The sequence below is a fragment of the Rhipicephalus sanguineus genome, chromosome 7 (assembly GCF_013339695.2).
Source record: "Rhipicephalus sanguineus isolate Rsan-2018 chromosome 7, BIME_Rsan_1.4, whole genome shotgun sequence".
Taxonomy (NCBI): domain Eukaryota; kingdom Metazoa; phylum Arthropoda; class Arachnida; order Ixodida; family Ixodidae; genus Rhipicephalus; species Rhipicephalus sanguineus.
Window position 1 is genome coordinate 138,710,569 of NC_051182.1, and position 27,419 is coordinate 138,737,987.

Here is a 27,419-nt window from a genome sequence, read left to right on the forward strand (position 1 = left end):
GCTTCCGGTTTGTTGTTCGCCTGCGTAAAGATCCATCCGCAGCCGACTTCCGCTGGATGGGTCAACTGATCAAATGTAAGTTTTGTGTTCCGCTTTTCCGTACGCTTCAATTTACGCCCCAACATTACGCTAGCCTCGTTACGCCATCCGAACCACCTCAAAACGTCTCGCGTCCTCCCCGAACCTTTCTAAAACCCCGTCGATGGCCTGTCACATCTCACTTCTCCCAGTGACGTTTGCTGTTTCTAGGCTAGGCCTATCGGATACAGAGCTTACCCCCTCCTCGAAAAGGACTCGGTCCTCGCTTATCCTTCGAATGACAAGTCTGAACGTTCCTTTTTCCGCTTCCCTACTTTCATGGCGAGCCACTAAGCCGTACGCCCCGGCCAACGGAGTAACGTTTAAAACGCGAGCAACAGCGAAGCGCTTTAAGAGGAGGTCGGGGAATCTTCTAGCCCGTACAAGATACTCCGAAAGAGAGTCTTGGTCGTTTGTGTGTTGTTGATTTCTTCGCACGACCGAGAGCTTGTGCAAGCAAGAACGTGTGACTTCGCGAAGGAACGCCCCGCGCGATCATGAGGTGACGCCACTGTGGACTCGGAGAAACCGAACTTTCGTTCGCCCGGGGTGTTCCTTTTTTTGTGCGTGTCGCTTTGGCAGGCGGCCTGCCTACACCGCAAAAAGTCATCCACCCCTTGCGCACGCGAAGCGCTAATTGCAATCAAGTGTAGGCGTGCTGTCTTTTCCGTGGGTTCGCGAGCCAAGTTTCTTTTGCGGGCGCACCAGCTATCTTCAACTACTACTACTTCGGCTATCTACCCCTCTAGCAGGTGTATAACCAAGGTGGGGGTGTTGAACGTGACAAACGCTGTTCGTGTTCTTTTCCTGGTCATCGGAGACCGGCCGCAGAAATATAATCGTGACTTGTCCTCGTACACTATTTTTTTTGTTTTCTTTCGTCCTTCCGCGTAGCCCTTACCCCCCCTTCACTCCGTAGCTGTGCGCCGTCGAGCGCTCGTTTTGTTTATTGCATTTGGAGGAATGCCCGTTTTTTAACCTCAACAGGGTCATAGATAGGCGCACTCTTTTCCACAGCTGCCTGCCGTAACCTGTGGCCAACACGAGTTGGCTTTCTCATCTTTTTTTTTTTTTTTAAAGAACGTAGCGTTTGCAGCGCGACAGATGATCGGCTCGAAATCGACGTAGCCCTCCCTGCCGCGTATGTCACGTCTCGGCGACCGTAGTGCTTTCGTGTGTGGAATGTCAAATCGATGCTTGTTGACTGCACGTACGGGCGGGGATCGCAGAGGACCCTCTCTGCTACGTTTATGCGACAATAAAATATAAAAGACTTAAGATAGTGTGTTGTAGGGTTCGATTTCTGGTCTTGTCTATTTTCGCCTAGCGATGCGATAGGTTTTGCTGCCTGCCGAAGACGAAAAGACTGCCGAGTTTCGATTGGAGTCGGTCGGGATATCGTTTATTTCTAGAAATTGAGGTGGTTATCTCCGCATTTCGTAACTGAACGATTATCGAAAATGTTACTACAAGTGGTTTCGTGCGATCGGGGTGGGAGTGTTTACAGCTGCCGAAGCCGATCATCCTCAAAAGCCGATTAATTCTGATTATGATCGCAATTCGAGGACACAAGGAAAACGTACTTCGGGTTGAAAACGTGCGAACGATTGCGGAAGGCAGCTGTTCCTGTTTTTCTTTCTTCCGGTCGTATTATTAGTTCCTGTATTTCCGTTTCTACAGAGGCGAAACCAAAATTCGTCCGTCCCATGTGCGCAAAAAAAAAAATAATAAAAAGCCCCTAGCGCGTACTCACCAACGGCCCACTGAAAATGAAGGAAACACACGGGCGGCAAACACCAATTAAGATTTCTGGACAGACGTAACTAATAATTGCAGAAAGACTTTAATGAACAATCGGGATTAACCCAGTGATTAACACCGGGACCGCACGTTTCACTGGCTTACCGTCAGTGCCGAGTGCTTGATCGGCGATTTCTTTCGGTTTGTTACCCTGTGCTCTAAGTGGTTACGATGCTCGACTGCTGACCCAAAGGTCTCGGGATCGAATCCCGGCCGCATTTTACGATGGAAGCGAAAGGCCAGCGGAGCCCTCCACTACGGCGTCTCTCGTAATCACGTCGTGGTTTTGAGCCGCAAAACCCCAGCAATTATTGCGTATCGTCCCTTTTGTTCATCTATTCGGGGGGTCACGGGTTCGGTTCGTTTAGACATACGCGCCTTTGTAATAGCATTGGTCGGGCCGTTTCTTTTTTAGGACAACGCGTCGATACCTTAATTAGATTCGGGCCGCGTAGCAAGACGTCAACGAATAGACAAAAAACACGATTGGTTTCACTTCGGGACAAGGTACTTCTACACCTGCCGCAGCAGCATAGGATCATTGGCTTCTGTGCGCGCTTAGAAGAAAAAGTAAATAAATAAGCGCCGTGAACATCCTTATGAGCTCGCAAGGCAGCGGTGGTTCGTGCGGTTTTCTTTGCTGGTGGAGTTTGCTCGCTGCTTCGAGCGACTGTTGCGTTAGTCATTCGGCGTAGAGAGGAAGTTATCTTCTTTTTTCTTTTTGCGGCGCGTTTCGGAAAGCCGCGGTGATGACGTTCGCGCTGTGGGTGTTTCGTATCGCGTTGTGACGAGAAGTTTTTTCCGTGGTATGTGGGAGGCCATCATTAAATGCGATATCGTTGCGCGCTGCGGGAGACGATAAAAAAATGTTTTGTGACGCACGCGGCAGAAAAAAGAAGGAAATGTTCAAACGTCTGCTATCAACTGACTGACTTGCCCGTCGTTCAGAATCCTCGCTCCCTTTTGTGACTTTAGCTTCGTTAAAATACTTTTAAACGAGCTCAAAAGAGTCCGTTTCACCTCTGCATCGTATCCCGATTGGCCTGCGCATCGTTTGACGTAGGTAGTGTTACATTTTACGGCCGTTTTTGGGGGTTAAAGTGTGGTTTTGATGGTGTACTGCTTGGTGGCATGTGATGACTTGTGTGTTGTATCGCTCTTGTTGGTTCAAGTGTGGTTTGATGCTGTGTTACGTGATGGCATGTGATAGTGTTGTTTGCGCTCTGCGTTTGACGGTGACTTTGTAAGCGGTGTCCAACGCAGCAATATACGTTTGTTGTTGTGGTGGTGCGCGATTGCTGTTGTGCCTATTGCTTGGAAGTGATTTTTTTTTTTGTTTTGTCGTTTAGGGCGCATACAACGCTGCGAAAACGATGCGTAGTGGTATGCGATAGCCGATCGTGAAGTCGAAAGCCGTGCGTCAGCTTTTAGAAGGTACGCAAACGCGTCACATTCTTGCGCAAAAAAAAAAAAAAAAGCGAGGTGTTAGTGCCGATTGAGATCAAGGCTCATCGGCGATCGAAGCTTCACCGATGGTTTCTTTGTTTTAGCCGTCCGTGACCTTGTTGCATGGTTAAGTCGCGACCTCCGCTGCATTCCCATAGTGATTTCGTCGTATCTTTCCAACGCGTTTCGTTTTTATCAGATAAGCCCCGGTCATTCAGTGCGAGGTTGCTGTTATCTAGCTTCTGCATTATGTACTGAATCATGACGTCACCCAATCTGTCTTAGTTGCAAAGCAAGCGGTTGCGTTCTTTGGAAATGGGCGGCAGTACGTGCAACACGAAAAGCAGCTGGATTGGACAGGGTACACTCACACACATGCGGTTGACACAGAACTGTCAGTCGCAGGGTGACACACAGTACTGCGGCACTTGGTGACCTCACTGGCCACTTCCACATAAACGCAGGCTTTCTTTCTGAACTGTCCGTTCCGCGAAACTTTTGATCTCGTGTGTGTTTTCAATTATGGGTTGTGAAAAGTGTAGCCCAGCGTACTTGCCCGTTCATTCTAGAGCCCTGCTGGGTGACTAAGCTCAACCAGATACGATGGCTTCGAAATCGTAGTTCCATAATAGAGCACTAGGGGGAAATCTAGCGCTAGTGTCTGTGGGAGCTTGACTCTTCAGCTAGCATGGAAATGATGAGCAGTACATGGATTGGTCTAAGCTTTGTTCTTTTGGCTCTGGGTGGCCTGCAGCAGCTTTGTTGCAACTCGAAATTCAGCAAAAGTTCAGCAGTCCCACTTCACTACATTGACCTTTTGAGGCTAACCAAATCAGCTCATGAGATTGACAATGAGCCATTCTGTCGGAAACAAAAGCCAAAACACAACAATTAACAGTCACAAGCGCATTCAAAGCCGCAAGTAACGAATACTATACTCATTTACACCCCAAGAAAAATTTAAGCTCTACCTTCAAAGACTGCCGTGCAAGCTGGTTCCTGCGCTAACCGCCAGTACTTGTTCTCAGCTAATGTAAATACTGGGCTCATTAAGGGTTAAAGGTTGGATTACATTACTGGGTCTTTTACTGTCGCATTTTGAGCTTGTTTGTGCGTGCAGTGAAACTTGGTTGCTCTTTTATGCGAAGCATTGCTGGAAAACCCCAGAGACAACTTGTAGAATACGATGTCAAAACACTTATTTTTCCCGGAATATGCTTCCCACGACCTTCCTCTGAACTGTGTGCGCGTTGTGTATCTCTCGCAGGTTGTTTTCTGCCAGGCTACCACTGCGCTTTGTGTCGCTGACGCTTCACCTTCCCCCGTGTCGCCGCCCGGTCGTCGTCGTCGTCGCGTGACATGCTGTCCCGGCCGTACAGTTGACGGCGACCCCTCGTCCCCATTCACATCCGTGACCTTTTTTACCTTTCCCCCGACCCCTGCGGTCTCGTCGCCGATCAAAATTTCGAAGACAGGCCCGCGGCACTTTCAGAGTCGAGATAGAGTGCTGCACCGGCCCCTAACTGTGAGTGCAAACCCCTTCCCACCCTGAAATTTGCGTAGTCGTATCCTTTCGTCAGCACAGGGTGCTGCTGGTAACGTTGAGCAAGGGGTAATAGCCTTGCTTCAGAGGCAACCCACGTCGAGGATTACAGCTTTTTGAGGCGAAGGTGAGTCCTGCGCCAGATTTAGATGCATGTATTTTCTTTTCCTCTGGGCTTTTCGGCATATAGAGGGGAGGGGAGTTGGGGTGGCAGTATCCAATAACACAGATGCACAGGACAAATATACAATAGAAACACCCATAAATATATAACATTACAAATGTACCCCCCATGTAATGTCTTATCGGGACCCTTGAGGTATCAATAAATAAATAAATACAGTCACAAATGAACAAATTTATGAAGCGGTGTAAAAAAAAAAATAACTGACCAAACCAACATGAACGTAATATAGTTTGTGTTCCCTTTCATATTGTTCATGATTGTACGTGCTGCATTGGTGGTTTCCACAAACATAGGTTAGAAGGAAACGTGAGGTGACCAGATCGCAGGGTTTATCTCGTATTTAGATCTGTCTTTCACTGTATCATGGTTTCTGCTTTTTTTCCCCCCGTGGTCCGCTGGGGCTTAACCTGTGCGTGCACCCACTTGCATTGTGTTTATTAATGTGACGAGTCGTTCAGAGTCCTTTTTTTATTCAAACGTTCTCTCTTCAAGCCTTATCTTTCGCAAAAACTATGTGGTTCTATTTCGCACGAAAGCTAATCTAATTCTCAGCAATGTGACTGACCCAGACGCTTTTATTGCCAAGCGGACTCTGAGTGATTTTTCGCTAACTCTGTGCATGCTGGAATAGATTAGAATGGTTGGGTGCATTGACGTTGGAGCTAAAATTAGAAGGGCAGAGAAGCAATAAGCAGTCAGTTTGGTTCTACGCATCCTGTAGTAGCAATGGCTCGCCGCATAGTGTCATTCGATCTTGGAGGGTTACAGTCCTCATGGATTGAAATGCGACACCAATTTTATCAGTATAACGACTGCTAAGAGCAATTGCTTGAGATAACCGTGTCATATCACTACGAATCTGGCCACTAAAGGTAATGTTGGCTCTGACGTAAGTGTTCCAGTCAAAATTACGCCGATATGACATGTACTGAAGACGCTGGAAACTCAAGAATGTACATTACAGTAGGATCAAACCTGAAGAGACCAGGAAAATGTATTCTGTTTAACAGGAGTTTTGCTTACTGAGAGGGGAACAGGGGTACAGAGTTCAAGTACAAAACCTATAATATCAGAGGCAGTTGTTTCATTTAAGCAGCAGTTCCATTTAAGAGATTTCCATTTACTGAAAGGCTACGATACTTATCCCTAAATTTTCGCGTTTCAGTCCGTTATTGCTGTACATTATGTAGATAAAGTGTGACTGTTGCATAAGTCGATGCAGTTTAGTGTCGGCCTTGTTTAACGGCATATTTTTCATGAATCTTTTTTGTTACATTGTATCTCTCTCAGCAAGACTGTGTTCTCCTCCATCCCAATTTCCCAGCAATCAAGACCTGGAGACCAGGCACCACCAACCCTGATGCGTGCCATACTCTGAGACCGTCGTCCACGTTCCGTCCCACCACCGCCCTTCTTCTTCTCCGAGACGGGGCGAAGAAATACGTCCGCCCCCCTTCTGGACTTGCCGTCTTCTGGACTGCTTCCGAGCAGCTCTCGCGTGTGCTGATTCCTTCGCCACCAGCATTGTTGCCATCGGTCCGTGTGCCGAGTTTCCACCGTAAGCACGAAAACATAAAATCCGCAAAGGTGACGAGACAACGACGCGAGTCGACCAACGTCTCAGCGTCACCTTGCCAAAAGTGCGTCGGTGGCGCGTTTCACCGGAGCGCGTCGACAGTCGGTGACCCATTCCGCTGCGGCGCGTGGTCGTGCTGGCTCTGCGTGTCTTAGCGCCAGACGCCCGACGAGGGATCTACCGTGCCTAAGAACGATCCGCGGCAGCTGTTGTGCTGCGCCTCCTTCGTGCTCATGATGAACGTACACGGCCTCAGGCGCAACGTGAAGAATGTGGTGCGCAACTACTCGGACGCCCAGGTCAAGGTTCGCGAGGCGACCTCCAACGACCCCTGGGGGCCCCCCTCGACCCTCATGGGCGAGATCGCCGACCTGTCCTACAACGTGGTTGCCTTCACCGAGATCATGCAGATGATCTGGAAGCGGCTCAACGACCACGGCAAGAACTGGCGGCACGTCTACAAGGCGCTGGTGCTGCTGGAGTACCTCATCAAGACTGGCTCCGAGAAGGTGGGTGTGCCCGTTTTGTTTTCCCCAATCGCGGCCTGTGGTGCGCACAGAAAAATTACGTGCAGCTTCAACTGAGTTAACGTCGCGAAGGCTGACAGATACGTAGCGGAGCTGGTGGCATCACTGCACCCTTCCTCCGGTTTCGCCAACACTCGCTGTGCCCTTTCTCCTTTCTCACCAGCATTTCCTTTCACCGGCACAGCCAATTGCGCTTTCTGCTCTCTTCTCCTCTCCGCACCACCTGCTCCACTCCCACCATAGCTTCACCTTTGCTTTCCTCCTCTCCACCCAGCTTCACCCTCTCCACAATGCTACCCTTTCTCCACCATGTTCAGCTCGCTACACTGCGCTTCCCTCTTGCCCGCTGTGCTTTACCCATGCTCTCCTTTCATCGGGTTTCACTCTCTCAGCTGGGCTAAAAAGTACGGACGTATCCTCAGGGATTTACCTCAGCTTTAAACACCCCCGCTGTTAAAAACACGGACAGGGGTAGAATGAAAACGGCAAACAAGGCGCTGACATTTGCGCTGACAAGGACTGACAAGGACTGACAAGGCGCTGACAAGGACTGGCATTTGTGAAAGAAATGCAACGAGTAAATTGAAAAAGGCGGAAAAAAAAAGCGAAAAGACATGATGAGAAATATCTACTTGCATTGTACTTTTGTCCATGTGTTTTTTGTGTGCTGTAAGCCGTGATCGTGAAGCACCATCCTACCCGAAGAATTACCCCCCCATTTTTCTTGCTGCTGGCCACGAAGGTTGCAGGTTCGGTTCCCCCAGCTGTGGCTGTTGCCATTCAGTAAAGGTGTGATGGCAGAAGCACTCATAGCAGGACTTGGATGCCCGCTGAAGTTTCACTGTGTTCGGTCAGAATTAGCTTAAAGGGTCATGAACCAACCCTTGTGCTTGGTGAAAAGAAACACATCCTGTGGAAAGTAGACACTGCTATGAACAGCTCAGCCAAATCTTGCAGTGACGCGCGGCAAGGGGAGTTCAGAAGCGGAGTGACAAGTTGTCAATTTCTAAGCTGCCCTCTTTTCATGCAGAGGTCTTGGGTCTCACCGAGCACCAGCTGTGTGGTGTCACACAACAGGTAACGTGCTGTTGGTCAATCTCCGACATAAATTAAGAGTGGCATTTGGATCAGATGAGAACCTTGCTATGGGGTCACGCCACGTGCTGGCACTGTGCTCCATAGTCCGCTAACATTACGCAGTAGCCACACTCAGGCGCACAGGAGTAGCAACAGGAGAGAGCGATTGCGTTTCATCTCGCGTGCTCAAGGTTATGACGTGTGCAGATGTAACTTCTTTCCGCTGTGCCATCTCTCCCTGTGTAGCTTCCAGCATGTGTGTCGGGACGAGAGAAGAGAGAAAGTGCTTAAAGCGTGCGAGAAATCCCTGTAACTCCACTCATTCTTGATGGATTCGAGAAATTTTTGGGGTAATCAATTCATGAGGCAATAAACCTCGATACTGAATGCCATTCGAGGATTATTTGGGAAAGTGGTTCAGGACCGCTTTAAGTTAGCAATGAGGGCTGCCATGTCTGCAAATTCCGCTGGCAACAGAAGCGGCAAAGTTTCTATTGCTGGAACCATTGTGTCATCCTTATCACGCTCCAAGCTCATTTCTCAACGGGAAATGTCCCGATCATCCTTTGTTAATAGCCTTGATATTGGGTGGACAGGTTGTGAATATCAGATGTCTTGTCTCACATTGTATTCTTTTATTTCTTTGACTGCCCTCTGGGTCGTTGCCTTGTCATGCGACAGGCTCACTGGCTTTGTTCTGCGTGTATCTGTACTGCATAAGAACAGCTGGGCCATTGACACATGCGTAACACATAATGCGGAGGTTCGTAGGCTGTAAGTTGTAATAAGTGCCATATTGTGTGACCTTTTTCTATTGTTTCCGAGTCGTTGCCATCTAATGTGACCAGCTCGATAGTTTTGTTCGCTGTCTATCAGCGGCGCGTGAGAATAGCTCTACGCTTATCATGTACGAAAACATTCACAAGCTAGCCCGTTTGGTAATCTTGAATGCGAATAGCCATATTTGCGTCACCGAAATAGATAAGCGGCGCGAAGGACACAACACGAAGCTGAGGGCACATGGCGGGCGTTGACAGTCAAACGCCTGTCAAACTGTCAAGCACCTCCTGTCTCGTACCATTCTCTCCTTCACCTCACGTCCATAGTTCTACTTTTTTCATGATGAATTAACTTGGCGGTATTGCCGTGTAAGGTGTGAAATTTCTCCATTTAAAGTGTTCTCATTGTACATTTTTTTCGGAGCTGCAGTGTTAAGATTCATTATTTCTTATAGAACCTAGTGTTTCAATTTCTCGGTTCTAGGTTCTTATAGAACCTAGTGTTTCAATTTCTCGGAAGTTTAATAAGAAAGGGAAATTGAGAGGCACCCATTAGTAGCACAAAGACACAAGGAAATCTATATGGATTTCTCGGAAAGAAGGCTTTTTAGTTGCCGAAAATGTTTACTAAGAACAAAGCGAGGTTGGAAGATTGGGAATTAAAATTTACGAAAAAGAAACGAAAGCACCTTACATGATTACAGTTGCTGTGTCCTCTTTTTTTTTTTGTTTTTTTGTCCTGTCTCTTTGATGTATATATATATAATACATATATATTTATTTAGATCTCGTGTTGCTAAAGAACTGTGATTTCTATAAAGGTTGACGATTTTTATCGAAGATATACTCTTATGCCTGTTGTAAATTATATATCATTAGGTGGCATTTTCTGAATTTCATCCTTTCTCATTCAAGTGGGACAGACTTCGTTTTTAAGTTGTCATGGGAAGATGTGATGTGAAGATTCATACGTTCTCTCTTTCGTGCTTGAATAGGGGAAGTCGGATTCAATCACAATCTAAAGCTTTCTTTTTTTTTTGAAGTTTACGGACTGAGTGAGCTTATCGCTACCGCTGCTTTCCTTGGGCATGGCAAAGCCTATGCCTCTCACGGGGTACGTTTCACGACGATGGCAGCACCTGCATGACTGCATCCTCCAGGTTTCTCTCGCCCACGTATACCCGGAACAGGTGTTCGTTGGCCACATTACCAAAGGCCGTGGGCGTGTGGGTGGATTTCCTGCATTGCAGTGACATGTGGCACGGGCTGCTCACTCATTTTGTGCGTGGGTGTGGGGGCACGGTTTACTTTCCAAGAAGGGCTCCATTGCTCTCTGAGGTGCATTGTAGTTCAGGGCTGCGTGCCGGTTTCAACCGTGTAGTAGTGTTCTTGTGCACCTACTCTGCACGGTCGTAACAGATTACACAAAATGGTCGATTTGTTGAGCTGCATATATCTTAATTTTCGGCACTGGAGCATTATGTAAAAAACTGCAATTTGAACATCGTAGTTGGTTCGTGTTTATTTCTTGAAAAAAAAAAGAAACAGCACACAATAAATTTCAGTTTGATTGTGATTGCAGGGCTGTGTGTCTTCCCTCTCGTTTTGTGTTTGTTGGCTTGTCTTTTCGTGTGCTGTTTTCCTTCATGAAATGAATATGCACCATCTCACCCAATTTGCAGTATCAGTCATCAAAAAAACAAACAAAAAGAAAACCAAGTGATCAAAGTCAGTCCAGAGTCTCCCACAATGTCAAGTCTCATAATCATATCGTGGATTTGGCACCATAAAGCCCCATGCTCGCATTACACCTCGAAGTGCTCTAGGCGGTCAAAATTCATGTGCCTTCTCCACTACTGCGTGCCTCGTTCTCCTATCGTAGTTCTGGCACGTAAAACTACTGTAACTTCAGAATTGGTAGCTGGGCTAGTTGGTAATGGTTCTTGAACATGTTGGACACAGTGCAAGAACGACAAGCACACTGAGCAATAATGGCTGTGTTGTAGTGTGTCCTTTATTCTCCTTGTGTCCTTGTCGTTCTTGCACTGTGTTCAAGATGTTCAGAAATCCTGTAACCTTTTTCTAAAACAGACCTTTCAGGACTGATGCTGACAGATGCTCAGTGGACAGCTTTAGCCTAGGGTACCCGAAGCTTTGCGTTCGCGTTTGTTGCTGTTGCACATGCTAACCTTTTGGGTGTGCATGTTATATTGTAAAAATAGCATGCCTACCCAGGCAGCGCGAACCCTATGCATCCAGTTTTAATACTTTGCTGTCTTTGTGACGTTGCAGGTAAGCCAGCAGTGCAAGGAGAACATCTTCGCGATCCAGACGCTGAAGGACTTCCAGCACACGGAGGACAACAAGGACCAGGGGGTGAACGTACGGGAGAAGTCCAAGCAGCTGGTGGCCCTCCTGAAGGACGACGAGCGGCTGCGCGCCGAGCGCACGCGCGCCCTCAAGGCCAAGGAGCGCTTTGCGCAGGCCACGGCCCGCGTCGGCTCCGAGGCCCTGGCCAAGGTACATTTGCCGCCGCTCTTATCGTTCTGCAATTGCTGTTAAACCTGGATATAATGAAATTGACAAATTCCCGAAAAAATTTGTTATAAACAGGTTTTCGTTCTATCCAGTTTCAGCATGAAAATTCAGAAAAAAACGCACAAATTAAACACAAGGAGAATTGAAGGCAGAGCTCACCCAAAACATTTATTTAGCGGCAAAACTGCGTTATTTTGCTCTGTTGCTTGTTTGTGAGGGATGGCAATACTAAACGTTCGTAGGACATCAATACAATGCTGCTCCGTCATCGTCTAGCCATGGCCTCCGAGATTGGCTTGTGTTGCCGGAGCCAATCTCGGAGTTTTTTGTTTTTAGATGCGAAGCATCTTATGGCGGAGTTCAAATCGATGGTTTGCGGCATGACCACTCTTACTGCGCATGCACAAGCCCTCTCCACACACCTCCTCTCCACTCCCTTTCCCCTCTCCACTTCCCCCTCGCGACTCCCATTCCCCCTCTCCCCTCCCCCTCTGAAACGCGAGCTCGACATGCCGAAACGCTGCTTTGCATCGTGTGGGAGATGGTGTGATTTTTTTGGTTTTCGTTTCGTTCCGACATACTGGATCTGATCTTGTACATCGGAATGGCTGCGTGTGCATCTTGCATCTGAAGACGCTCTTTTGTTGCCGTTGGTTGTCTGTGCGGCAGTGACGTTGCAATGTGTCCTTGTACGCGACATTGGCATTTTTCCAGACACTGACAGCGACTGAGTGCAGTCGGCATACGCGTACGTGTGCAATCCTCCACGTGTCTTTGTCCTCCAAATGCTAGTTGCGCTGCACCTGCCTGTGCACTGCTGCATCTTCTAAACGTAGCAGCACACGGGCAGGCGTACGTTGCCCTAAAGTTCACTATTTGAGAAAGACAGCTAGTTTCATTATTTATTTTCGGTCAAACACCCACATCTATCAAAATTTAGAGGGGGGGGGTCTGGCTGGCTACGGGCCTGGCTCAGAGTGAGTTGAGCTGGCCACAGTGGCCACATTTCGATGAGGGCGAACTATAAGTACTCTCGTCTAGTTAGATTTAGGTGCACCTTAAGGAATCTTACGGGCTAACGTTAATTGGGAGTTCTCCACTCCCCCGTGCATCATAATCATGTAGTTCTTTTTGGCACGTAAAACCCCCCCAACTTTCATTAATTAATTATAACTTGTCTTGTCTGTGTCTTTCCAGTATGGCAGCTCCAGTCGACGAGACTCTTACAACTCTGACGCCACGTCACCCAGAGGTGAGGACCTCTCTCCAGGTTAGAAAAACTTAGAGGCATTTTTTTTTGTAAACACATAATTTAAATTTATTTTTGACTGAAAATGTGGGAATAAGGTAAAACAGCCGGAAATGGGATGAATGAACTGAAAAATGCTAGGCAGAGTTATCGCATTGTGCTGCCTGGACCTATGTCGAGGAAGAAAGAAAAGAGGACTTGTATTTCATTTTAAGCTATGCGAGGGCTGGCTCTGGCATAGCTGTATGAAAGAGTGCCAAAGGAAAAGGTCTGTAATTCATGCAGAAGTGCAGTTCGAATGAAACGGGTCAAGAAGAAACAGACAACCACATTTGTTCTTGTCCTGCATCATTTGCCCTGTGCCTTTGAATCGCTAATAAACCAACTCATCCAAATCAATCTTACCGCTATTCATTCTGTTGGGATAGACGCGTGTCTTAAGCGTTTCAAGTTTTGGGTTGCGCAGTGACCCACCGTGGTGGTCTATTGGTTATGGTGTTTGACTGCTGACCCGAAGGCCGCGGCGGCCCTATTTTCAATGGAGGCGAAAATGCTTGAGGCCCATGTACCTAGATTCAGGTGCACGTTAAAGAACCCCAGGTGGTCGAAATTTCCGTAGCCCTCCACTAAGGCGTCCCTCATAATCACATCATGGTTTTGGGATGTTAAACCCCAACAATTATTAATTATGGGTTTTGCCGTGAGTGGACGACTCTAGAAAGTAGTCGTTTGCAGCTCTGTGTCTCGCTATCCCTTCTTGTAAATCTTCCCATAGATATGTTAAAAATTTGGTGCGATGACCCCGTGTGCGGTGAACTCGCAGGCGAGGGTGACGGAGCAAGTGGCCTCTCCTCGGAGCTGGAGTGTGCCCGACCCCAGACGGCGGGTGAGGAGGAGCTCCAGCTCCAACTGGCCCTGGCCATGAGCAAGGAGGAGGCAGAACAGGAAGAGCGGCTCCGCAAGCATGACGACCTGCGGCTCCAGATGGCCATCAACGAATCGCAGCACACGTGAGTGATCGCTGCTTCACCGCGCCCTCGCGTTTCACAGAGGCCTCGACGAAGAGATGCTGAACTTATCTTGTGTGTCTCGACCTCGTTCTGGAATTCTCAAATGCTTGGGAGGGGGGGAGAGAGAGGGGGGAGACGACACTGTACCACACCCTCCACGCACGTTTCTCGGGGTTGATGCCAGCAGATCTTTCTTGGCTCACTGAAGTCGTAAAGCATGTTGCAGGTAGCTGGTTAGAATCCATGGTAGAATGTGTAACCATGACTTCACGAGGACGTAGAAAGAAAGGGAGACTGCGCTGTGTCTGTTTATTTTCGACTCCAAGTGAGGTTGTGCTGACACATTCGATCACTGAAGTGGCTGTTTGGGCGTGCTTGTTAGACACGGCAAAACTTTTTAGCCTACGACTAGACAAGGATGGCTAAGGGGAGACGTGTGAGCGCCAACTTGCATCGCTTCGAAGAAATTGCAATACGCATCTTAAGAAAGAAAAAAAAGCAGCCGTATTTGGGGCATCTTTCTCGCACACAATAATCGTCATCTCCCGCGCTTTCCTTGTGTAATGGTCGTGGGCCCGGTACTTCACAGCCACGAACGGTGTGCGGCTGTCAGTGTGACGTAGCACTCTTGATGGGAAAGTGGGAAGTGCCGCATTTTTCGAGAAAAGAAATGCAGGCAAGCCAGATGGCGAGGTTAATGTGGCAGAAAGATGCTCTAATTACTACCGCTGGCCTTGCATTGCGAAAACCGGATGTTTAAGGGGGGACGTGGCAATGAAAGCTGTGTTATTTATGGAGATAAAGTGATGAAATTTGGCAAGCAGATGTGATATGTTGTGCTGATATGTATCTTTCGTAGTTTTTGAGTTACAACACTTGATAGACTCTCATTGTCATCCCAGAATTAATTAATGAATTAGAGATAAGTTCATCAAGATTTTTGCATAGGGATATTCACAAGGGCCCATTCTGTGCCGTAATGCTATTGGTTTATTTTTTAATGTTCAAATAAGCACACACAAAAATTTTTGAAATTTCTTGTACATATTGTCTTACTAACAACTTTTACAAAAAGCCAATTATAAAAATCTGTATGATGTGCAGACAAATATGGACAGCTTTACAGCACTCACCAATGTCTCAAGATCTAAGCGTTGAAAATGGGATGGTTATATCTTTATTTGTTGTGAAATGGTACAGGGATGACTGACAGCAACTGTTCAAAAAATGAAAGCTGAGAAAATGGAGCTCAAAGAAAATGGAGCTAAAAGCTAAGAAAATGGAACTCGGACAGAAGCTGGTTTTATTTTTCATCGGAGAAATGCAGCTTTGCGGCTATCTTGAGCTCTATCTGTCCTCTTTATGATGACACCACTATGGTGGCACTGTGCCAAGGGAAAACTTCGGATTTGCATTTTCTAAAGCCCAATTTTCTCATAGTTTTCGATGACAGCACACTAGTAAAATGCTTTTTTTTTTTTCAACTTCTACTGCTTATTTTGGTCTAATATTTCACCATGACTTAAAACATGGTCTCAGGATTGCAGAAAAAAATAAATTGAAAAATTGAACAATTTGACCAAATTTACCATTCCCATTGCCACGTCCCCCCTTAACGTATCGACGTTGCCAATCCCCATTTTCGCACTAACCTAGGCCACTTGTCTGTGCATCGCAACTTTATCTTTTGCTTCTTGAAACCTTCTCTTCTTCATTCATTGACTCCACAGCTTCTCTCTCGAAATGCACATGCAATATGTGCTTCGACACCCCGAAGTGTAAGCACAGACGTTTTCTTTTCAGTTAAAATTCTCTCGTTTTTGGAGTGCGACGGCACTTTTTGTTCACTCATCTGCTGCACGGGCTGCGTTCGCAGGACTGCGGCCATGCCCAACGGCGGAGCGTCCTCGTCGGGGGCCGGACCGTCTTCGTCGCACCACCAGGCTGCGGCAGCGTCGGGCCTTGACGACCTGCTGGGTCTCAACCTGGGGGCTGCAGGGGGCCCCAGTGGTGCCGAGCCTCCATCGGTGACGGATCCCTGGGGCATGCCACTCTACGACGGTGCGCAGGTGAGTGGCTGAAAATTGCGGGGGTGGCAGCGCGCGCAGAGTATCATGCAGGATGTCTACCAACCCGGAAAAACCTGGAATTGTCAGTGAACTTGGACATGTTTGGGAAAGTCGGGGAATTGTCAGGGAATTTTTGAAAAGCCTGGCTGGGTAATGGAAACTGACTCACGGCAGTCTGTGTGACCGTCGCAAAAGCAATCTTTACCTTTCATCAAAGCTTATACAGTTGCTTCTTTGAATAGATTGAGCGAATAGATTGAACTTTGGCTCCTTTGAATAGATTGACGTGAATGCACATGGCTGGTGATAAGAGCTGTTGAACTGAGCTTGGTGTTGCCTTTCTTTTTGCATCTCTCGTGAGCCAGGCTGCAGCTCCAGACCCATGGTCATCGCCCACGGGCAGTCGGCCGGCCACAGTCGGTCAACCGAGTGACCCCTGGCAGTCACCAACTTCCAAGCCAGGTATGCACTCTCTTGCCGAGGACCTTGTTTCCATGCTGTGCGCGATGTTCTGAGCTCTCTATCTCATGCGTGCAGGCAATGCCACAAAATCCAGTTGAAATGTTGCGTATGCATTCCGTCACTTTCGTATGTTGTCCATAATGGTGTTGAGTTTAATGGAATTTATACGGAATTGCACATACTCCGCAACATTATGTGGAAATCTACGGAAATCTATAAACTTATTGGAATGACATATACCCTGTTGAAACATTGCGTATGTATTCCAATCCTTCCGACGTCAGTAACGTTGAGTCTAGTGGAATTACAGTCGCCGACCGTTTATTCGGACGCCGAAAATTCGGACATGCTCGTTTATTCGGACACCTTCGCGGCACCGCCACTCGTCCCATTGAAGTAATGTAAACTCACGACCGAAAATTCGGACGCCCCACAGCCCGCCGTTCGATTTTTCGGACTCCGGCTGGCTGATAGAGTGCGACGTTGAACGCCATAACAAACTGTCAGCAATGTTTACAATATTTTTACTAGGTTGCCAGCACTGAAATGTTGCACTGGCTATAACTGGAGATCGTGCCAGTGTCAAAAATCCACGCAGAAGTTACCGATCTCGAAGGCTATGTTTGTTGGCTACACGTAACGGTTGTCTTTTGGCTTTAGCCAGTCACGTATCCATTGAACGGCTACCACGGCCAAACAGCAGGCCAAGCCAAGCCAAGCTTAGAATCGGCTCTGTGCGGCTAGTGCGGCGTTTGAGGCGAATGACAGCGCGTACGAGTACAACGCGTTCGGACAAAGAGAGTACGACAAAAGATTACAGAAGCGCTGCAATATCAACTAGACCAACGTCGTTTCCTTTTGGCGTGTGAGGGTTTGCGTTCTCAGATGTTTCTGTGGCTAGGCCTGATCTGCATCCCGAGCTTTGTGTCCTGCTCGTGCGAGTCCTGATCTGCTGAAATTGCTCCGACGCTGCCCGTTCCATGTGCGCCGTCGGAACTAAAGAAACGCGGCAACTACAAGGTCCTGACGATGGCGAAAAAAGCGGCGATTATTCACCAGGTGGAAGTTGCTTGGGAGTTTTCGCCGAGTTGGGCGATGAGATCATCCGTCAGCTACTCGAACCAGCACATGTGGACAGTGACTGCCTGACGACGCACCTCCCACACCACAGCCATCAAATTCGGATTTAGCGTAGGCCGTTGCAGTGCTATTGCCGACCATCAGGGATGGCCAAACATTGGCTGAAATACAGCCCGACTTGGTCGCGCGTAAGCGTACATGTGTACAGGCGCGCACTAACAAGTTTTTTCCGGCCGCTGGGCCAATAAAAGTGCTTTTTTCTGGTGAATCCTTTTTTTCGGACTCCCGATTATTCGGACTTTTCAGCGGTCCCCGCGGAGTCCGAATAAACGGTCGGCGACTGTATATGGAATCGCATATACTCTGCTTAATTACATGGCAATCTACAAAATTATTACCCTGTTGAAGCGTTCCATATGAATTCTACGCATTTCATGTCCATAGCATTGTTATTGAGTTAATGGAATCACATATACTCCGCAACAATGTATGGAAACCAACAAACCTATTGAAATGGCATATACCCTGTTGAAACATTGTGTATGCATTCCATTAATTCTGTATGTGAAGTACACATCTTAGCAATAGGAAGAAACAAAATTTAGTCTAAATGCCTGTATCTGTGTTATTCACTGCGTCAACTAGACTAATAGCAAGGGCTTTTTTTTTTTTTTTCAGGGGGCGACAGAGTTGTGTGAGATTAGTCTAGATGGAGCGATTTATAGTTTTCTGGCTGCATGCCTTGCAGCAGGAAAACATAGTTGTTTTGGCAGCTAACAGAGTTATGTGGAATTTTTTTCATCATTACATATTATCGGATGCATGTCTTGTGTTTGCTGGTGGATGGATAACTGATCGTGTCGACGAAAGGACAGCGTTGAGTTCACGCTTTATACTTTGTATAAAACTAATTTGGCGAGCCAGTGGTTGATGTGCATTCCGATAGTGTCGAACGTAAAAGGAAGTCTGCGCATAGAGGTTTTGACGCATGGCCATTTCCGGTGGTTGGAAGTGGTCCGTGATCTTCCCACTAAGCCTCTCGTAGCCTTTGTTTTGTAGCTCCGGGATGCTTATCTCATTCGGTCAATCTTATTTGTCTGGGACAGCAAATCATGGAGACCCATGGTCAGCCAGCCAAGACCCCTGGCGGTCTCCGGCTGGCGGGCCCACAACCAACGGAAACGACCTGGATGAGTTTGACACCTTGAGCAAACGATCGGCCGCTACCAGTCCAATCTCTGGTGGGTGAAACCTTCTCTTTGTGCTCTACTTCGATTCTCTATAATTTGTTCTCTATTTGTATGCTTATGAAGAAGCAGAGTAAGAAAGTTTCCATGATATTGGTGACGTACGTGCGATTTATGTGCACGTATGATGTGTATGACTAATGTTCATATGATGGTAGTTGTATGTAAAGTGACGTCTTTTCATTTTCAGAAATAGTGTAATAGTGTCGTGTCACTGTGACGGATGAATAGAGCATTCAAAGTGTCGGTTAAAGATTGAACATTTCATTGGGTGAGCTTATGTGCTGCGAATGCAAGTAGGGCTCTAAGCACCATGATAGCGGCAAGTGCATTTGCCAGTCCAGTGGTTAAAATCTGACGCATGTGTCAAACACATCTGGCGTTGTACATTACTTGAATTATCGTTTGTCACAAGGTAATCGCTGGTGCTTGAAAGTGTTTTGAACTGTATGTCGTGATCTGTGTCTCTCATGCAGTTTGATCGCAGACGTCATTCCACTATCATTCCGACGTAGCAAGATCATAACATCTCTTTGATCGACTCGCTGGCTAAATTAGGATGCTGCCGTGCGGGCAGGGTCTCAGTTATCGAATACCGCAATGTGAGGTGTCTGATTAAGCATATTGGACCAAGTGCAGCACTGGGAAGCTGTCCGAATAATCAGGCATGTCCGAATTATCGATCGGCAACTGTACTCACGTCATTCGTCCAGTATGTCTTGCCACAGATGCCACTTTTTTGCCAATTCATTATAGCAGCATTTTAGTCCAACCTAATAGTAATGAATTATCATATGTAGCAAAATATGTCTAAAATGCTTTGTCCTTAAGGATGTAAAGTGCTTGAACATGCAAGGACAGAAAAAAAAGAGGACACGACATGGGCACTCTAGCGCTGAACTTCTTTTATTTGTCCTCACCTCTTCAAGTACTTTGCATTGTTAATATGTCACACCAACAAGGCCAAATCTCAGCACTGGCTAAAATGCTTCTCAGCTTTATCTTCGTGTTAAAGGTATATGTTATTGAGGGATATCGAATATAACCATGGCATACAGTCGAATCCCGCTATAACGAATACGGCTACAACGAAATTTCCGCCACAACGAATAATTTTCGATTCCCCGTCAGCCACCCATAGAAAACAATGCGAAAAATGTCTCATCACAACGAATACTTTTTCTGGGTATTTCCGCTTGAACGAAGTTTTCGCGAGCACCACCACATAAGGAAAAGAGCTTGCCTAGGATTGCCGCGAAATTCTGCTAGAAACTCAACCATTTCTCGTTGCCAGAGCCGTGCGGCCACATCGCAAGACCCGTGTCTTCATCGGAGACATGCTTGCTGCCACCACACGCACATCCTGGTAAATTATTCGCCATTGAGATGCTCGGCGACAGATCGTCCATCTGCCGTGATGCTGCCAGTGGGTTTGATGCGCGTGCGGGCCGCGGAAGAATCGTTCAAGAACTCCCATCATTGTTTTGATGTAGCATTCAAAATAAAACTACTGCTCGTCGTCACAAGCCCTGCGATCATGAATGACATCCATGGTGTTTTGAAGGCACACGCGCGGCCAGCGCGCACCTAGTCCAAGTGTAACTACATTCTGCTGCAACCACTGCGAACACAAATGCGGTCGTGTCGACGTGATCATGGGCGACAACGAAAGTACGAGCGCATCCAACGTACGTGCACAGACTCAGAGAAATGCTGCGGTCAAAACCGTGGTAGACGCAATCACAGATAGCAACGATGCAGTTCTGAAGGCACGCACACGGTCAGCGTGCACTGATTGAAAACGGAACTACTGTCTTCTGCCGCAGCCGCTGCACAGAAAACCGCGGTCGCTTTCGTCGCGATCATTGATAGCGAATACGCTCAAGTATGCAGCTAGCACAATGGAAAAAAGATTAAAGGCAATAAAGTCGTAAAATGGCACGAAGCGTTTCGGCCTTCCTTTCGCTCGCTTATGACTGTGGTAGTGCAGAGCTTCGACACTTCGTTTTCAGTTAGCCTCTAGCGAACTTTGGCACACTCCTTCGCGGCGCTATACGCTCGGCACGCTTCGATGGTAGCCTGCTTATAGTATTTGCTCGTGTATAAGCCACGTGTATAACTCGCGTATTGACACAAAGCTGCCTTCCTTGCATTACCGTGAAGCCAACTTGCGCACCGAAATTCGCTTATAACCCGCACCCCGAGTTTAGCGCTAAATTTTCTGTATGTTTTGTGCGTGTTATACGCGAGAAAATACATTCACTCGGTGCCCGGCCCAGTACGCCCGAGTTAGCGAGAGTTAAATGCAAAGGACAATGCATGCGCTTGCCGGGACCAAAGGACGAGTCATGATCATCAGATCTTCTTAACTTTTGTGGTCTATAGATGAAATTTCGCTGCATCAAAATTCCACGACAACGAACTTTTTTGCGCGTCTCGTCAGTTTCGTTGTAGCGGGATTTGACTGTATAACAAAGACGTAGCGTTGTTCTAGCAAGCCTTGAGACTTGATGTTCAGTTGTACAGCTTGGAAGGTTTGGGGGACACCGAGTGTACGAAGCGGCATGACTTGGTCGGCAATACTACGTGCTCTTTCCGAAAGTGTTGTGTGACTGTCCTGTGATCTCCCGTGTTGTCTGGTCTCTCATCTGTGTGTTTTCTGTGTTTTATCTCTTCCCACTCCCCTCTTTCCCTTTCCCCTTTGTGTCTACCACCGCCATCTCACACACCCTCCTCAACTTCTCCGTGTGGTGCGAATGACGATCTCTGCATTCACCTCCGTCGTTCTACATCACCATGGCAACCGTGGCGTCTCATTTCAACGTGCTGTCTCGACGTTCGGGCGGTCGCTGCTGGTGGCGCATATGGGTGACATCACTTTTTTTTTTTCTTACCTCACAAACTCATTTCATTCCCTCACCTAACTGTTCTACATTGTGAATCGGGCTGGGCCTGGGGTGTCACTGGATGCTCTCACCATGGGATCTTGCTTCATGTCACAACACTGTTGGTCATCGTAAACGTCTTTTCACTGTTACATGCTGGTCCCTCTTGGTACCATGGAATAACTTATGTAAATCATCATTGGTGTTGTGCGCTGATTACGTCGTTGCAAAAACAATGTCTGCAACTGCCTTTAATGCTCCTTAAATTACGTACTTTATACATGTTTCTTCATATTGTCTTTGTGTCTCACTGAACATGTCCCTGTCAAAATTACTTTTATGACATGTTCCATAACACACTATGTTTCAAAACTATTGGCACGTGTTTGCATGCCGTGAATTGAAATTTTGACCACGCTGTTAACAAAATTATGGGCATTTCCCTTGTAAACATTTTACTGTCAATGCTCTGTGACACCAAATATCTCGCCAAAATCGCGTCTGGTCTGGGGGACGGATGTCACCGACACGCGCTCGCTTTTTAGAACAAACTGGGGCAGTGGGTGATGCGCTGGCATTGGGCGGCCTGCGCCGGGCCTTGCCGAGTGCGGAGGAGGACGAACTGAGCAAACGGAAAACGCCGGAGAGCTTCCTAGGTCCCAATTCGAACCTGGTGAACTTGGACGCGCTCGTGACGACGCGACCCGCAGGTAAGGCTCGCAGTCCCGTTGAGGGAGGAGCCAAGTTACGCCAGTTAAGTTTATGTTAAATTCCAATGTTAATGAGAATACATCAGTTAATGGAGAATACCTTAGCAACCTGCGATTCGCTGATGACATTGCATTAATTAGTAACTCGGGGGGCGTATTGCTACACATAATTACTGAATTGGACAAGGAAAGCAGAACGATCGGTCTGAAAATTAATATGCAGAAAACTAAGGTAATATGCAACAGTCTTGGAAGAGAACAGCGCTTTATGATAGGTAGCGAGGAACTGGAATTTGTAAACAAATACATCTCCTTAGGACAGGTAGTAACGGCAGAGCCGAACCATGAGACTGAAGTAACTAAGAGAATAAGGATGAGATGGAGCACATTCGGCAAGCACTCTCAAATCATGAATGGTAGTTCACGACTATCACTCAAGAGGAAGGTATATAACAGCTGCATCTTACCGGTACTCACCTACGGAGCAGAAACGTGGAGGCTTACGAGGAGGGTTCAACTTAAACTGAGGGTGACGCAGCAAGCAATGGAAAGGAAAATGATAGGTGTAACCTTAAGGGACAAGAAAAGAGCAGAGTGGGTCAGGGAACAAATGGCTGTTGAGGACATCTTAGTTGAAATCAAGAAGAAGAAATGGACATGGGCAAGGCATGTAGCATGTAGGCAAGATAACTGCTGGTCATTAAGAGTAACTGACTGTATTCCAAGAGAAGGCAAACACGCAAGGGAGAGACAGAAAGTTAGGTGGGCAGATGAGATTAGCAGAAAGCACAGGACCGGGTTGATTGGCGGAACATGGGGGAGGCCTTTGCCCTGCAGTGGGCGTAGTCAGGCTGATGATGATGATGATGATGAATTCCAATGGCGGAGTTGGAGGAAGTCTGCTCTAATGGCAGAGTGAGGGTGTGAGTCGAGTGTTTCAGTGATAAGAGCGATAAGTGTGAGTCAACTGTCCCGGTGACAGAGTAAGGGTTGGAGGGTGCAAGTCAAGTGTTCCAATGCTAAAGTGAGGGTGGGAGTCGAGTGTTCCACTGATAGAGTGAGGGTGGGAGTCAAGTGTTCCATTAACTGTGAGGGTACGAGATAAGTGTTCCAATGACAGAGTGTGGGTTGGAGTAGAGTGTTCCACTGATAGAATGAGGGTGGGAGTCAAGTGTTCCAGTGACAGAGTGAGGGTGGCAGTCAAGTGTTCCAATAGCAGTAAGGGTGCGAGACAAGTGTTCCAATGCCAGAGTGAGGGTTGGAGTCAAGTGTTCCACTGATAGAGTGAGGGTGGGAGTCGAGTGCTCCAATGACAGAGTGAGGGTGGGAGTCAAGTGTTCCAATAACAGTGAGGGTGCGAGACAAGTGTTCCAATGACAGAGTGAGGGTTGGAGTCAAGTGTTCCTATAATAGAGTGAGGGTGCAAGTCAAGTGTTCTAGTGATAGAGTGAGGGTGTGAGTCAAATGTTCTAGTGATAGAGTGACGGTGCAAGTCAAGTGTTCCACTGACAGAGTGAGGGTTGGAGGGTGTGATTTAAGTGTTCCAATGATAGACTGAGAATTGGAGTCAAGTGTCCCAATCAGTCGGAGTGGATTTAGAGCGGGAGTCACACTCCATGGAGCAGGAAAGGTTGCTCTGTGAAAATCGGCAGGCTGGACCGGAACTCTGCATGCCACACTTGCTTTAGCATGCTTGCCTGCTTGGGGCGCCATCGGTAGTCCCGAGTTTTGTTGGTAATGGCAGACGACATGGACGGCTCGGCAAATCATGCATCATTGCTTCTTCTGCTCAATAGCAACACGTCAGAGTCAGAAAGCTCGAGTTCTTGCACGAGCAATCCATTGGATAGTGACAGCGATGCTGAAACTGTCGCGTATGAGTGGGATTTCGACAGAGGAAGTGTAGCTAAAGCACTTCGGCACCTCAAAGCCAGAACTTCCGCTTCCGCCTTGCTCCACTGGGGCGTGGGTTGTGTTGCAACCGCATATTTGGAGGTGCTGCTCTGTGCCAGTCTTGTGCTTGCTCGCAGAGTCCGTCGGCTGCTCCGACTCCGCCATTGGAATTCAACATTAAAGCAGAGGGCACTGCGGGAAAACAAAGTGATGCCTAGGCGGCGTGATTTGTAACTTCTTTATTGAATTTTTGTAGTTATGCGGTGAAGAGAGGCAATAATTGATGGAAAACACAGCTTGCTGCCGAAGGGGGCCGAACCTACAGCCTTCACATAATGGGTGCGATGCAATACCGGTTGTGCTATGGTGGTGGCCACTCCCTAGTCCACACTTGTGGAATGTTGGGAGCTCTAGAACGGGGTGGCTGGCATTCATGACCTCGAAGGTGAACAGCATTAAAAACGAGAAAGCCATCCAATATAGAGGACCTTTAGAAGTATACTTTAAAGTGCACTGCTGTTTCAGATTGTAGAACAGTGACAGTGGTCTCAGCGGGTTCAAGCTTGTTAAGGTGGAACCTTGGGGTGCCATTTCGGAGCAGTTCTACAGTGAAAGCTGTTATGAGCTCACAACAAGAACCAATTTAGGTGGCCTAGTTGTCCACCACTGCCACAGGTAACCGTAACTGCTATCGTTCACAATGAAAAAAAAAAAAGATACAGAATTGAGCGGCATTTGAACCCAGGCCCTCTGCCTGGGTTCAAATGCCGTGCCAGTCCTTTGAACTCTGTCGCAGTGAGACCCTTCATGAGGCTTCATGTCAGGCAAGGAATCAAGTTAATGGGTGTGGGGTATGGTGTGGTAGAAGAGTACAATAAAAACTTGGAGGACGCTTGAGCTTCGCCTTCAAGAGTAGAACATGATAGCATAATCGGGCCCCGTGCGCATTGCCTTCTCAACTGCTAGCCTGGCTTCGGTTCTCGGTGGATGCCTCAACCGTGCTGCAAGGAAACAAACCTCTGTGCGCGGTCTCAAACTGTCCTAGAATGCCTACTGCAAATATAGTTGCGAAGCGCCCGCTTCGCCATAATTCTTCCTTTTGCAAATCACTGAAGGGCTCACTACATGTCTATAATGCAACACTCGAACCTGCGCAGTCGCTCACTTTGTTGATGCTTTCGCTGATGATTATGATTAAATATGTCTGAGTGCTTTGTAATGGGTACACCTTTAAGACACCCACTCGTCAGGGGCGTAGGCAGAAATTTTTTTCGGGGGGGGGGGGCACCTCCTTGATCTGTAGTGGGGACGAGCAGGCAGATGTGGTCGAGTGTCATTTTCTGCTCTGTATGCTATGGCAAAAAAAAAATTTCGGGGGGGGGCATGGGCCCGGTGTGCCCTAACATGGCTACGCCCCTGCGACTCGTTACACAATTCACATGTTTTGACGCCTGGCGCGACTCTACATTTTTGCCATGCAATACTACATGCATTAAAGGGGCCCTGCAACACTTTTCCAAGTAACCATAGATGGCTTCATTAAAAGAGTTTATTTCCTCACGAATTGACAGTCGCAAAAATGTTTGAATCCGTCAAGTACAAGCAAAGTTAAGAAATTTTTTTGTGCGTTGTAATTGCTTCCTCTCTTCTCTCGTCCTGACGAGCGCGTTGGAAGCTAAGCAGGCAGGGATGGCCCAATGGAAAGAGGTCAGTTGCATGCGTCATGACCTTTTTCCTTCGAACGCATGGCTTACTTTCAGTGGGATCAAGAGCGCACATGCGGGCACGTGGCGGCATCTTGCAGCGGCCTCGGTAACTATGCAGCTCACGATGCTCAAATCAGCCAATGGCCGTGAATTTGGGTATATGGCATCGTTTGTAGAAAGAAGAGGGAACGATTTCTAGCCGACTTTATTAATTAATTGCAAATTCCAGGCCGCGCGCTGCACTATAATATTTGGCTCGCATGTTCTCAGGAGCCTAGACTACCTATCAGCAGAGTTTTCTGACCATGCTAAAAAAGTGCTGCAGGGCCCCTTAAAGGGCATGGCTCCGTGGTAGAACACCTGCTTGCCACGCAAAAGGCCTGGGTTCGATTCTCACTCGTACCGAAGATTTTTTTATTTATTTGCATCTACCTAGAATTTTTGCTCACGGACAGCATTGATCTTTTGCTCACAACCAACGACGTCAACACCAGAATTTCTTTGAAACAAGCTCTTAATCGTTAACATTCAGTTGTCACAAAAAGGGAATTGCATAACGAGTGGGTGGTTTTAAGCTTCCCACCCATTACAGATGGCTCGGCCATAATTCTTCGTCTTCAGCCACAGCATCAACAAAGTGCACATAATGCCTTGCAGATGTGTAGCGGGTGCCTTGCTTCTCCATGGATTGATGAATAATGGCATAGTGGGTATTTCCTTATATACTTACCGAAATTTTGATAATTTATGGTGTAGTGAATACCTTGCAGCTGTAGTTGTAGCAGTCGCCCTAGAGAGTCTACAAGCTCTAGAATGACCGGTCCTCCAGCTTTTGCTGTGACTGTGCTGCGTGTGCCGCACAGGCTTGAAGTTTTTATTGCAATTCTGCGACATTTTTTTCTGCCTCCCGCCGCCATTAGCCATCTGCCATTGGTCAAAAGGCGCAACCCAAAAATTTTTACCAATGGCAGATGGCTAATGGTGGTGAAAGGCATTAAGAAGTCATAGAATACAACAGAATCTCTGCGATAGCACACCTGCATTGGTTTAAATTGTGACATTCACTTCTATGACATGTTTACGGAACACTTGTTGTCGTTCCTCTGGGGCAGGTACACTGGGCGTCGCACCATCCACTGCAGCGAACCCGTTCGCGGCGCCGCTCTCGGCACCAACGACAGGACTGGCGGCACCCGGCGCAGCGGCGGCGGCGGCGGCCAGCAACCCGTTCCAGGCGTCCAAGCCGCCCACAATCAACCAGCTACGACTTCAGAACAACAGCTTCCCGGCGACGCCAGTCGCACCTGTGACAACGACGACGCTCCTGACGCATCCGGCCGCCGCGGCCGCCTTGGTTCCGCAGCAGCCTTTGGCTCCACACGCCGGCTACGTGGGGATGCCTGCTGGCGCGACAGCAGTGGGCCAGCAGAACCCCTTCCTCTGAAGGGACCCGCAACAGTAGTGGGGGGTTCTGCTTTTGCGCTAGGACCGCGATTAAAAAAAAAAAGAAAGCGCGACAGTCAGGCCTGCTGCTGGCTTACCTGGCAGTGTATCGTC

The 27,419-nt window shown here is 47.7% G+C and overlaps 1 protein-coding gene across 5 annotated transcripts; it reads left to right on the plus strand.

Moving 5' to 3' along the window:
* LOC119400079 (epsin-2) lies at window positions 1-27,419 on the plus strand. Of its 5 annotated transcripts, none has more exons than XM_037667005.2 (11): window positions 1-75; window positions 4,592-4,994; window positions 6,379-7,139; window positions 11,306-11,533; window positions 12,749-12,821; window positions 13,624-13,810; window positions 15,687-15,879; window positions 16,245-16,341; window positions 18,528-18,662; window positions 22,099-22,263; window positions 26,975-27,419. In XM_037667005.2, exons 3-11 carry the CDS (start codon window positions 6,864-6,866, stop codon window positions 27,304-27,306), a joined length of 1,686 nt encoding a protein of 561 aa, XP_037522933.1. In that variant the 5' UTR covers window positions 1-75; window positions 4,592-4,994; window positions 6,379-6,863; the 3' UTR covers window positions 27,307-27,419. The 5 variants fall into 5 exon arrangements, with proteins under 5 accessions (XP_037522933.1, XP_049273912.1, XP_037522934.1 ...); XM_049417955.1 differs by having other exon boundaries at window positions 4,592-4,849; XM_037667006.2 differs by having other exon boundaries at window positions 2-75; window positions 12,749-12,803.

Bases quoted from the DNA above. Each gene is read 5' to 3' on its own strand.
- LOC119400079 (XM_037667005.2), top strand. From the start codon at position 6,864: ATGATGAACGTACACGGCCTCAGGCGCAACGTGAAGAATGTGGTGCGC. The intron at 11,534-12,748 runs GTACATTTGCCG...GTGTCTTTCCAG, and splicing joins GCTCCGAGGCCCTGGCCAAG to TATGGCAGCTCCAGTCGACG. The intron at 22,264-26,974 runs GTAAGGCTCGCA...CCTCTGGGGCAG, and splicing joins CGTGACGACGCGACCCGCAG to GTACACTGGGCGTCGCACCA.